Here is a 13,225-nt window from a genome sequence, read left to right as displayed (position 1 = left end):
ATCTGAAAGGTTAAAGTCAGATTGGGTCAGTCAGATTTCATCCACCAGAACCTGAGGCAGAAACGGGTCAGGAGGTCAGGAGGTCAGGAGGAGAAAAGGAGGTTTGGTTTATGAGGAGCCCAAGATTAGATATTTATTTGCTAACTAATTATTTAGGTTTCTAGCTTCATATTTAGCTAATATGAAAATTAGCTTGCTGATGAGCAGAAGTGGAAGTTCTGCTTCAGTTCTGTTGGGTTCTGCTTCAGTTCTGTTGGGTTCTGCCGGGCCATCTGGACCTGCAGCTGATCCGTTTATCTCCCAGCGTCTCAGAGGATTACTCTCAGGAGGATCAGTGCTCTGCGGCAGCATGGCTCGGTTCGGACCGCTGCTGCTCCTGGTCGGCCCAGCGCTGGTTCTGGCCGGGGTCCGGCAGCCGCTGCCCGTCCTGTTCATGGTGCCGGTCGGGTCCGGTGGGGAGAACCTGACAGCCGGCCTGCTTCCAGCCGTCAGTCTGGCTCTGCAGGACCTGGAGAGACAAACGGAGCCGCTGGGGAAGTACCGGGTCCAACTGCAGCTGCTGGACTCACAGGTCGGTTCTGGACCGGTCAGTTCTGGGCTCACAGGTCGGTTCTGACTGGGTTCAGCTGAGCAGCTCTCTGTGATTATCTTTATCTGCTTTTGTTCCTGGTAGGTGAACGATATATCGGCATCAACATCGGAATTGGTCCGATAAAATCAACCGGGCCGAACTCGGCTGATGTTTGTCTCCATCTCGGTTCTGTTCCAGTTATTTGGACTTTATTGATGAAGAACTATGGCTGCTGAACTGAAGCAGAGGAGAAACACCAGCTGTGTGCTGAAATGTAGCCAACAGCTATAGTATTAGCAGTGGTTAGCTCAGTTCAGCTAATTAGCGGTTTAGCTAACTTTGAAAATGTTTAGCATATTTCCTCCAAGTTCAATTTATGGATGAATTCTAAAGGAATCATTTTTGTGTTATGTTGGTAGAGCACTTAGCACTAGCCTCCACTAATTGCTTTGTTCACATAGAGCTTTAGCATTACTGGAACTGATGGTTTAGTTAGCGCATAGCATTACTGGAACTAATGGTTTAGTTAGCGCTTTAGCATTATTGGAACTAATGGTTTAGTTAGCGCTTTAGCATTAGTTAAACTAATGGTTTATGTAGCTCCAAAGTGACAACTCTGGCACGGCTTTCTTAAGACGGGCTCTTTATTTTTTGCCGTGAAAACTACAGAAATAAAAGACAAAGCTTTAGACATGGATACATTTACAGACAGACAGGTGACGCGTGCTTTGACAAAAAAAGTTACCTCGTGGCCGCCTGCCACTTCGGAGGTCTTTAACAGAATGATTCGTCGTTGTTCACTCTAAACCAAAATATTAAGTAATTAAAACACCATAACCAATAAATTCACAAAACATTACAAACATAACTACAAAATACCTTGACAACGACAGGACACGAGGCTGCTACACATAGCTCTGGCACCAGCTTCTGCTTCTTCTATGGTTACTTAAGTCTCGCAGCCTCACACATGTACACAAATCTCGCGATAACTTTCGACAAAAAATAATTTGACACGAAATAAAATATAATCATTTAACACAAATCTTAAAACATGAACCAAACAACTTAAAATACATTATTTTATCTTTTAGAAATAAACATACATTTTTTCAAGAAATAAACTATTTTATTGACACTTACAGTTTAGTTAGCGCTTTAGCATTAGTTAAACTAATGGTTTAGTTAGCGCTTTAGCATTAGTTCAGTGAAGTTTTCAGCCAGCTTTGCTCCCCACTGAATATTGATTATCAGCCATATCATATTGGATTAGTTATAAATGGTCAAAATTCTCAGTATTTTTGTTCCATTTTCAGACCGTTTTCATCCAGAAAAGCCTCAGCAGCTTTTCGGTGTCATTTTGTTCCAACTCTTCATCCTCCGGTGTGTTTACCCTGTTTTCCAGTGTGACCCAGCCAAAGACCTGAAAGTGCTGTTTGATGCCTTGTGGGCGGGGCCTATGTACCTGCTGATGCTGGGGGGGGCGTGTCCATCTGTGACATCACTCATCGCTCGCGCTCTGCCGGCGCTCGGCCTCCTGCAGGTGCGCCGCGCCTCCTCATCGTCATCCTGTCGTGTTTCTGTATCGTCACCTGGTTTCCTGCTGCTCTGGGTCTCAGGTGTCCTTCGAGGCTCCGCCCCCCAGCCTGTCCAACAGGAAGTGGTACCGGCACCTGGTCAGCACGGTGCCGCCGGTCCGCGCCGTGAACCTGGCCACGGTGAAGCTGCTGCAGCGCTACAGGTGGAGGAGGGTCGGGCTGCTGACCCAGGACCGGCCGGGACTCGCTGAGGTGATCATGTGACTGATGACATGACCTGCTGACAAATTTACACTTCCTGTCAAAACAGTCTGTGGTTTTTCATTACAGTTCAGTTTTATTTTGATGTGAATTTCTGTCAAATTCAATTAGTTTTATTTAGTTTTATGGTGTTTTGCTAGTTTTTATTTGTTATCACTAGAAATGAATCCATTTAAAAACAAAAACCTGAACATTTAAAAAACTGATGGATTGTAATGAAAACTGAAGGAGTTGCTGCGAACGTCCCTGTAGGAAACAGAACTAACCTGAGACCCAGCAGAACCTGACCCAGAGTCCGACCCGTTCTGTCTGCAGATGACCAGAGATCTGATCCGGCAGCTTCTGAGGGCCGACGTCCAGCTGGCCGCCGCCGAGCGCTTCTCTGGAGACGCCTGCAGCGGCCTAAGGAGGCTGCAGGTAGAACCGGGCCGGTCCAGGACGGAACCGGGCTGGGTCCGGGACAGTTCTGGGTCCAGGACGGAACCGGGCCGGGTCCAGGACAGTTCTGGGTCCAGGACGGAACCGGGCCGGGTCCAGGGCCACAGAACCAGGATGGCTCCAGGTCCAGGACGGTTCTGGTCCCGGTCCGGGTTCTGCGGCTCTTCACTTCCTTTCTGCTCCCGCTTCACAGGATGAAGATGTCCGCATCATCGTCGGACATTTTGAAGATGGTTCTGTGACGGACGTGTTCTGCTGTGTGAGTGAACTCCGAGTCCAGGTTCTGGTTCTGAATGTTTCACATGCTAACAGGGCCCGGCTATAAAAGACTGAAAGATTCAAGATGGCGGCCATTTATCAATGCACCAGAACTGCCAATATTTACCAAAGATGGAAACTTCTGGTGTCAGATCATTCACATTTGGACCATAGAAAACATATTTACTGATAATCTGATTATTTTTCAAGATGGCCGCCACGGTTGTGATGGATATTATTTTTTTGCGGTAAAATCTCCAATCAGATGAATGTGCTGGTGTCAAATCGCAGCATACATATTTTGAACCATAGAAATCAGACATTTCTAATTGGTCTTGCATTTCCTTTTTCTGTTAGACAAGTTTCAAAATGGCCGCCGTGGTTGTAATGGAGAATATATGTTTGCACTAAAATCCACAGTAGTTATTGCCAGTGGAGGACACAGCTAACCAAAAAGATAAATTCACTCTTTCATTAAACAAACGTCTTAGCTCATGTGTTTAGCTAAACTGCTAAATGCAAAAGAATTAGCTCTGCTAATGCTAAACACATGCAATTAGTGTAAGCTATTGCTAAATCGCTAATCACGTTTAAAATATTTGTGTAAGCTAATGATAAACCGCAAAAGGCAAAAAATGTGAGGATGCTAAACCTCAACTGCTAAACGCATAAAAATGTTAGTGCAAGCTAATGCTAAATGGCTAAATAGAAATTTTTTTTTTTCAGAAATAGCTAAAGCTAACCGTTAAGATGACTGTCCTTCCAGATGACGGCTGGCGAGACTCGCTAACAGCAAAGTTCCCAGTTTCTGATTATTTTAAAGTTGTATTAACAGGAAGAGCAAAGTTGAAACATAAGATGAGACAAAGTTCATACAAAGTTTATCCAAGCTATAAAATGGGGAACCTTTTAAAATGGGGAACCTTTTAAAAGAGGGAACCTTTTAAAATGGGGAACCTTTTAAAAGAGGGAACCTTTTAAAATGGGGAAGTAATTGGTAAAAAAGCTCAAAGACGGCGTCCATCTTGAAATTCAGCAGGCTAAAATGTCTGAGGCTAATTCTTATCTAACCTCAAAGCAACATGCTGCCTGTAACCAGAACATCTGGACCCTGGTGACCTCTGTTCAGGCGTTCAGACTGGGCCTGTTCGGACCTCGGTACCAGTGGATTCTGGCCGCTGGACGATCTTCTGGGTGGAGGCTGGGATGGCAGCCCTCCAGCTGCTCTGCTAGCAGCCTGCTAACGGCGGCGGACGGATCCTTCAGGCTGCAGGTCAGACAGCTCAGCAGCACCGACACGCCTGGAGTCTCCGGACGGGTCAGAACCTTTCTGCACTGTGCTACCTGGCCCGGCTGGGATGCTGGCTAAAGGTTAAAGGTTTATCCCGTCCACAGACTCCTCAGGAGTACCTGGAGTTGTACCTGAAGCAGCTGAACCAGGAAGGGTCAGAGGTCAACCCCCTCCATGCCTTCGCCTACGATGCGGTTTGGGTCGCTGCCCGGGTTCTGGTTCAGGTGAAGGAGACGGCGAGAAAGTTCGGCTCTCTGAGGAACGTCTCTGTTGGCGAGGAAGAAGAGGGGAAGATGCTGCTGGAGGCCGTGAAGAGCACACATTTTGAAGGAGTAACAGTAAGGACACACACCTGAAACACACACCTACGACAGTGACAGGCTCCCATCTGCTTCCTTCATCGTCCACCTGTACCAGTTCTGCAGTGGTGGGCACCGCTAACTAAACAGCTAGCTTTGCTACCCCAAAATAATTAGTGGAAACTAATGCTAAACTGCTATCCGCACATAGCAGTTAACGAAAGCTAATGCTAAAGCACTAACCCCACGTCGCAATTAGAACTTTACCCACATACTCATTAAAAAAGCAAAAGTTAAGCAAAAGCTACCTACGTAGTAATTAGCATAAGCTAAAGTGTTTAGCATAGGATAACAGTAGAGCACCACAGGTTGATTTTATACAGCGTTGTTCTTTACAAAAATAGCTCGACAGAAGGCACTGCTAAATGTTACATCACAGTAATTAGCAGAAATGCTAAAGAGCAACACCAACAACAAAGTAATTAGCAGGAGCTAACACCAACACAGTAATTAGCGGAAGCTAACACCAACACAGTAATTAGCGGAAGCTAACACCAACACAGTAATTAGCAGAAGCTAACACCAACACAGTAATTAGCGGAAGCTAACACCAACACAGTAATTAGCAGAAGCTAACACCAACACAGTAATTAGCGGAAGCTAACACCAACAAGATAAATGTTGGTGTTGGTGTTACTCAATTGAAAGTTTACCAAATACCAATTAAATTAACGTTTAGAATTTATCTGGAAAATAATTTTGCTAAACATTTTCAAAGTTAGCAGAACGGCTAAATATCTAAATGTTTTTACCTTAAAGAACATGATGATCTGACCAGAACCGGTCCAACGGGGCTTCTCCTGTCTGTCTCTGCCCAGGGTCCGGTTTCCTTCCGGAACGGCGAGAGAATGACGGTGATCGAGCTGATCCAGTTTCAGGGTGAGGAGAGCCGACCCGGTGCCGGTTCTGGTTCTGGCGCCGCACCGATGCTCAGCTCTGCCTGTTTGTCCTCAGGGGACAGCGGAGTTCTGGTGGGCGAGTTCAACACAAGTCACCAGCAGGTCCGAGTCCTGAACCAGCTGCTCAGGTTCAAAGGTCAGGACGGCTCCTCTCTGCCTCCATAGCTCAGCTTCTGATCTATGGAGAGAAAATAGTCCCAAAATTATTACAGGCGAAGAACGCCTTTCAAAAATGTATGAACTTCTGGATCTAAAAATACTTTTTGCAGTAGCTGAACTCACAGTTCGCTTTATTTTCTCCAGATTTTATTTTTTCAGAATTTAACACGTTGCATTTGTTAAACACCGGCCAGCAGAAATGCTGCTGCTAACATCCGTTCATAGTGTCTGTGCAGCACCCATATAATTATTTTCAAAAAATGATTTGATTTTTTTTTTCAAAATTATTTGGAAATAAAATAGTTTCAAGAAGAATTTTAAAAGGAACATCTATGTTTGCATACATGTTTGTGATAATTATGCAAACCTCATAAATGTTACTTCAACTTCTGTATAAACTTATTTTTTGATTGAAAAGTTTTTCAAAGTTTCACTTATGAAATGCATTTCTTACAAATTTAAATTTTGAAACATTTTCTTTGCTTGTCATAAAGTTTATTTTGTAAATCTGTCAGGTCTAAATACTTATTAAACAAACACAGGAAGACAAGAGAGTTAGATTCTTTGTTTCTCGCGAGGAGAGCAGACAGAGATGTGTTTACAGTTACAATCTCCAACCTGCTCTGAAACACATCTGTCTGTTCCTCTCTTTTTATTGCTTTCAGTGTCCCTTTCACAGAGAGCACTGCAACTTTAAGGGGTGGGGTCAACAATTCATCACATGGTTGCAGCGCTAATAACATTCACTATCTAGACACATGTTATCTATACTCTAGATCCTTTTGCTCCAGGCACGGCGTCGAATAGGACACGTTGTATAGCTTCAAAGCAACGGCTTTGTAGCATAAAGAAGCACAGAGCAGAGTTTATTGTAGGACTGATAAACTCTGCTGGGAGCAATTAACACCTCCGTCTCTCAGGGAGTCCTTAGGAAGGAATCAAAATTATTTAACACACATAAACATTATCTAAATGTAACTACAAGGCTACATGATACAATGAATATTTGATAATACTAATAATACAATTTACCCAACAAAATCCTTCCTGCCTCTCGGCCTGGAAAAGACGAGTTTCATCTGTTTCTCCTGGTTAAATAAATTTATTAGAATTGGTTTATTTCCACTGACTCAGTTCATCATAAGACAGGAGACACAACCAACATATTGTTATTATGATTATCATTATTATTATTACTATTATTATCATTATTATTATTATTATTATTATTATCATTATTATTATTACTTATCATTATTATTATCATTATTATTATTACTATTATTATCATTATTATTATTATTATTATCATTATTATTATTACTTATCATTATTATTATCATTATTATTATTACTATTATTATCATTATCATTATTATTATTACTTAGTATGATTACTATTATTATTATTATCATTGTTATTATTACTATTATTATTATTATTATCATTGTTATTATTACTATTATTATTATTATTACAGGTAAAATAAAACAAAAATAGATGAATTCTGCTCTACATTCAGATGAATGTTTCCGGGTCGTTCCTGGTTCCCCGTCCCGTTGATGGATGAGCAGGTCCAGAGGTCACTGTGTCCAAACTGACCCGGTTCTGTTCTGCAGGTCCAGGTCCGGCCAGAGACCAGACTCTGGTCCGGCAGCAGCCCCTCCGGGTCGGCCTCCTCCTCTACTGCGTCCTATCGGCAGCCGCTGTTGGAACCATCTTCATCACCCTGACGGTCCTCTGCATCATCATCATCGGCCGCTGGCGCTGGTGGGTCCAGGTCCGGTTCTGGGTCCAGCAGAACCTCCCAGAACTCAGCTGTCTGTCTGGTTCCAGGCCCCAGCGGCCCGGAGCTTCTCCCCAGGATGAGCTGCTCCTGCTGGGCCTCCTGCTGTCCTCCGCCTCGGTCCTGTTCTCCGGACTGGACCGGACCTCGCTGCCGGACCCGACGCTGGAGATATTCTGCTCTGTGAGTCCAGAACCAGAACCAGGTTGTTCAAGTTATTATTAGTTATTCAACTAAAACAGATTGATAAAACATTTTAAGTGAAATACAGGAACCAAATAGTTTCTAAAGCGAAACCAAAACTGATTCTAGATAATTAACCTTCATTTGAGTTCATCAATCTTTCAATCAATCTTTTTATCGATCTTTCAATCAATCTTTCAATCAATCTTTTTATCGATCTTTCAATCAATCTTTCAATCAATCTTTTTATCGATCTTTCAATCAATCTTTCAATCAATCTTTTTATCGATCTTTCAATCAATCTTTTTATCGATCTTTTTATCGATCTTTTAATCAGCCTTTCAAACTAACATCAAATAGTTTCTTTTTCACACAAACCGTTCACGGCAGCTGTCGGCTAATTACAGCTTATGCTAATTGCTAATGACATTATGGCATAATTATTGGTTGTCCAGCAATAATTGAATCTATTTTGTGAAAATGTTTCATCTGCTGAATATTCATTAATAATTAATCACAATATTTTGACCTTTCTGAATTCTGCAGGTAAAAATTAACCAGAACATAAAAAACTACTAAAGCTAATCAATATAATACTGATCAGTAATAATAAAATAAAAACATTTTAATGACTTTTTATTTTTTACATTATCTGTTTTGTAGTTTCCTTGTTTTGTATTTATTGTTTAATTTGTTTGTTTAACTTTATTTTTATCCAGACAGATGAAAAAAAGCATTTGAGCAAAATGTGACACATTTATAGAAATATTAAATAATATTGAAAAACAAAGTAAATGAAACAAGAAGTTCAATTAAACCAGAAACTACAATGTAAAACCCAGACTGTTACAGTCCAGAACCAGAACCAGAACTCCTGGTTGCTGTGCTGCAGGTCCGTCTGTGGACTCTGTCGCTGGGTCACACTGTGGGCTTGGCGGCGCTGCTCACCAGAACCTGGAGGGTCTACTTCGTCTGCAGCGTCCGGCTGAAGGTAGGACCAGTCCGGGTCCAGCGGATCCAGAGGGAATGCTGACGTCTCTGTGTTTCCAGAACCAGCTGCAGGAAACGGGCCGCGTTCAGCTCTGGATCCTCCTTTTGGACCTGCTGGTTCTGACCTCCTGGCAGATCCTGGATCCGCTCAGATGGGAGGTTCTGCAGCACCGGCTGGAGGTGAGGAGCCTCCGGACCGGGCCAGAACCGGACCAGAGGCTCCAGAACGTCTGGACGTCTTCAGACGTTTAAAACGTTTTAACCTGAAAATAGAGAAACAGGAAAGTTTAGTTTTCAAAGTTGATTCATTCATTTAGAAATGTTAGTTTAAATATTTCATTAGAAAACTAAATATTTAGTTTGAAGATAAATATTGAGTTAATTGTCTACCTCAATATTTATATTTAGGATACTAAATATTTAGTTTGGAAGCTAAATATTTCAGATTAAATATTCAGTTTCAGTCTAAAAATCTAGATTCTAAACTAAATATTGAACTAAATATGTACTGTAGCTTACTGAGTAAATATTTAGTTTGAATACTGAGTTAGTAAGCTGCTCAGTATGCTGTAAGCAAACTAAATATTCATCTAAACAGTAGTGATATTTAGTTAGTAAACTAAATTCTCTGACATCCTGACTGTGAGTTTTTCCTCAGGACTCGGCGGCTGATCAGGACGTCGTCATTCAGTCGTTCTCTGAACGCTGCAGCAGCGCCAACATGGAGCTGTGGCTCACCGCCGTCTGCGGATTCAAAGCTCCTCTGCTGGTCAGAACCTCATGAAACCATGACAGCAGACAGGAAGGAGGCCCACGCCGTTTCCATGGCAACAGATCAAACTAACCCGCTGGTTCCTCCTCAGGGTCTGGGCTGCTTCCTGGCCTGGAACATCCGGGCCGCGGCGGTCAGCGGTCGGCTCCTGGCCGTCAGCATGTTCTCCCTCACCGGGTTCAGCGCCTCCGCAGCGGCGGGGTCGCTGCTGACCTCCAGTGACCCCGCCGCCCAGTTCTGTCTGTGCAGCATGCTCATCCTCAGCTGCAACCTCTTCATCCTCATGGGCCTGTTCGCTCCTCAGGTGACTACAGCTAGCTGGGTTAGCCCAACGCGCTAATCATGGACAGCTAACGCTACTGCTAAACCGCTACACCAACGCGGTATTTAGCTGAAGCTAATGCTAAATGCTAACCATACATAATAGTTCCACTAATGCTAAACCACTACTGAAAGCTAATGCTAAACCAGTACTGAAAGCTAATGCTAAACCAGTACTGAAAGCTAATGCTAAACCAGTACTGAAAGCTAATGCTAAACCACTACTGAAAGCTAATGCTAAACCAGTACTGAAAGCTAATGCTAAACCACTACTGAAAGCTAATGCTAAACCAGTACTGAAAGCTAATGCTAAACCAGTACTGAAAGCTAATGCTAAACCACTACTGAAAGCTAATGCTAAACCAGTACTGAAAGCTAATGCTAAACCAGTACTGAAAGCTAATGCTAAACCACTACTGAAAGCTAATGCTAAACGCTCCTGGTTGTTGAGCTTTGGCTTCATCCTGCTGCCACATTTTCTGAACCTTTTGTTTCCAGGTTTTCTGGTTGCTGAGCAGCAGCTGCAGCAGCAGCGGGGAGCTGCAGCAGGTGGAGCTGCAGGCTGACGCTGCAGAAGAAGCGGGTGTTGAGGGTCTGAGGAGGAGAAACCAGGAGCTGCGGAGTCAAAGCGGCCAGGTGAGGGCGCTGCAGGTGACCAGCTGAAGGCTCCAGGTGTAACTTTGTCTCCTCTGGTTTCCGCAGCTGGACGTCCAGATTGAAACCATCGCCATGGAGCTTTCTGCCACGCTGCAGCAGGAAACGGGTACCAGCTTCGCACTCGCCCACAGGAAGCTGCGTTTCTGCTGCTAACCCGAGTTCCTTCCGTTTCTTCAGGATGTGGAGCGGCGCCTCAGCTCTGCACGGCGAGACCTCCAGCTGAGGAGAACATCAACTCCCCAGAGCGGTGAGTGGAGCATCATCATCGTCATGACAACGCTCACTCTTTTATCACAGAGCCGCCATTTTGTTCCAGTTGCTTGGAGCCGGTGTTCCTCAGGGTGGCGCACTCGGACCACTTCTGTTCCCAGAAATACATTTCTTCAAAACGTTTCTCAGCTCCTGATAACTGTTTCCTGTTTCCTGTTTCTGAAAATACAAACGATGTTTCAACCTTCAGCTCTCCTAAAATAAATCTTTTCCATACGACTAAAACTGACTGAATTTGACCAACAGCTTAAAACAGATCAAATAAACCAAAAATGTTTTCACTTTCAATGAAACAAACACAAATTTTATCCCAAAACCAAATTAAAATTGTGACCAATCAGTGAACGATGTTTCAGAAGAGCAGCAAATCAGACAGACTGTGCAGCAAGCACAGGGCGACAGTGGAGAACAGGTTCTGATTGGTTCCATTTGACCCGGTTTGGTTCTGATTGGTTCCATTTGACCCGGTTTGGTTCTGATTGGTTCCATTTGACCCGGTTTGGTTCTGTTTGGTTCCATTTGACCCGGTTTGGTTCTGATTGGTTCCATTTGACCCGGTTTGGTTCTGATTGGTTCCATTTGACCCGGTTTGGTTCTGTTTGGTTCCATTTGACCCGGTTTGGTTCTGATTGGTTCCATTTGACCCGGTTTGGTTCTGATTGTTTCCATTTGACCCGGTTTGGTTCTGTTTGGTTCCATTTGACCCGGTTTGGTTCTGATTGGTTCCATTTGACCCGGTTTGGTTCTGATTGGTTCCATTTGACCCGGTTTGGTTCTGTTTGGTTCTGCAGCGTCCGGCGCCGGCTCTCCATGCAGCTGCCCATCCTCCATCACTCCTACCTCCCCGTCGTCGGCGGCGTCCGCTCCAGCAGCTCCAGCCTCTTCGGCGAACAGGAAGTTGTCGCTCCCCGCCATCAGGATCACTTCCTGTATAGCTGAGGACAGGAAGCTGAGCAACCAGGAACTTCCTGTGGGAAAATATCAGGATGAATATGAACTGTTGTTGAAATATTTAGACAGAATAAATTATTTTCCTTTGATTGTCATTATTTTGTAGAAATCAGTTTTCACTTCATCATGAAAGGTTTTGCCAAAAGAAACAAATTTAGTTAATGAAGGATTAATAAAAGCAACAAAAGGTCAAACCTGGATGTTTCTTTCATAAACTTGTTAACTTGAGAAAATAAAGTCTGGAAACGACCTTTGATGTTAAAGACGAGAGTAAATGTTGTTCCAGGCTGAAGGTCTCAGTTCTGATCGTTTCGTCTCTTTGCTTTGGCAGCAAATCAGGAACTTCTGGACTTATAACATCCAACCAAAGTTTAACTCTGAAAACTGCTCAGAACAGGAACCAGAGCAGAACCGGACCAAAACCCTCTAGCGGACAGGAGTGGAACTGCAACCCAAACCTACAGCAGATTTATGCTAAACTAGTTTAAAATGAAATAATCTGGATTATTCAGCCTGACATGACAGAAAAACAGATTAATTTAGCAAAGTTGTGTTATTCATTCATTTATAAATATGAATTTAAAACCAAATAAGTGTTTCATATACAAATCAAATATTTAGTTAAGCTAAATATTTAACTCCATACTAAATGTTTAGTTTCCTAACTAAATAGTTAGCTAGTAAGAGGCTAAATATTTAGCCAAACGTTAAAGTTAAGAAGCTAGATCTTTTAACTAAATATTTAGTTTGTAAATAAAATGTAGTTAAAACGCTACATATTTAGCTTAACTGAATCTTGGTTAGCATGCTAAATATTTATTTTCCAATCAAATATTTAATTCCTAAGTTAAGTATTTACTTCAGAAGCTAAATATTTTAGCTAATAATTTAGCTTCTGATGTAAATATTTAATTTAAAGAGAAAAATTTGGTTTGGAAAATAAAATTGTAGTTAGCATGCTAAATTAGGGTGACCATATGTTACTTTGGGAAAACCCGGACAACCTGCAGCCGGCTGGACAGAAAGTCTAAAAGCGGGAAAACTACATACATTTGCGCTTTCGCATGTTGTTGGCGTACTGACAGCCATCTTCTGATTAAGAACATGGCTGCCCGCACTGACGCGGCTCAGGGATTACGTCACACGCAGCGCCGTGCGCAGCGCCCTACAATGCACTGTAAGCTATGTAATGTGTTTTGAGGCAGTTGACCAAAATCCCGGACGATTTTTAAATTCCCCCCGGACATCTTTTTAGGTCTGAAAAGTAGGACATGTCCGGGAAAAAGAGGACGTCTGGTCACCATAGCTAAATATTTAGCTCGTAGCTAAAACAGTTTCAGTCACAAACTAGTTTTCAAACTAAAAAATTTGTTTGAACATGACATTAATAAATGAGTGAAGAACCATTTTTCCTCTCATGGCTGAACGATCCAACAGGCTGCAGTTCGTTCCATAGAGGTGGTTCTGGTTCTGGAGAACCGGGTCGTGTTTTTCTGCCTGTTGGACTTTCAGCCTCTGCT

The 13,225-nt window shown here is 42.9% G+C and overlaps 1 protein-coding gene across 1 annotated transcript; it reads left to right on the top strand.

The window, feature by feature from the left end:
* Window positions 1–349: 349 nt before the first annotated feature.
* Window positions 350–11,800, top strand: LOC102223685 (gamma-aminobutyric acid type B receptor subunit 2-like). The gene is made up of 19 exons (XM_023330580.1): window positions 350–571; window positions 1,977–2,114; window positions 2,191–2,361; window positions 2,686–2,787; window positions 3,002–3,067; window positions 4,196–4,384; window positions 4,462–4,695; window positions 5,535–5,595; window positions 5,671–5,751; window positions 7,395–7,545; window positions 7,612–7,744; window positions 8,637–8,735; window positions 8,795–8,914; window positions 9,393–9,503; window positions 9,598–9,810; window positions 10,326–10,463; window positions 10,530–10,590; window positions 10,662–10,731; window positions 11,546–11,800. The coding sequence occupies exons 1-19, from the start codon at window positions 350–352 to the stop codon at window positions 11,691–11,693; spliced, it is 2,508 nt and encodes an 835-aa protein (XP_023186348.1). The 3' UTR covers window positions 11,694–11,800.
* The last annotated feature ends 1,425 nt before the right edge of the window (window positions 11,801–13,225 follow it).

This window comes from Xiphophorus maculatus, chromosome 3 (assembly GCF_002775205.1).
Source record: "Xiphophorus maculatus strain JP 163 A chromosome 3, X_maculatus-5.0-male, whole genome shotgun sequence".
Classification (NCBI taxonomy): Eukaryota; Metazoa; Chordata; class Actinopteri; order Cyprinodontiformes; family Poeciliidae; genus Xiphophorus; species Xiphophorus maculatus.
The sequence above is the reverse complement of the archived record's forward strand: the minus strand, read 5'-3'. Positions and strand labels throughout refer to the sequence as shown.

Excerpts from the sequence above, each read along its gene's own strand:
- LOC102223685 (XM_023330580.1), top strand. The coding sequence starts at position 350 with ATGGCTCGGTTCGGACCGCTGCTGCTCCTGGTCGGCCCAGCGCTGGTT. Across the intron at positions 5,752-7,394 it reads CCAGCTGCTCAGGTTCAAAG|GTCCAGGTCCGGCCAGAGAC; the intron begins GTCAGGACGGCT and ends TCTGTTCTGCAG. Across the intron at positions 8,736-8,794 it reads TCTGCAGCGTCCGGCTGAAG|AACCAGCTGCAGGAAACGGG; the intron begins GTAGGACCAGTC and ends CTGTGTTTCCAG.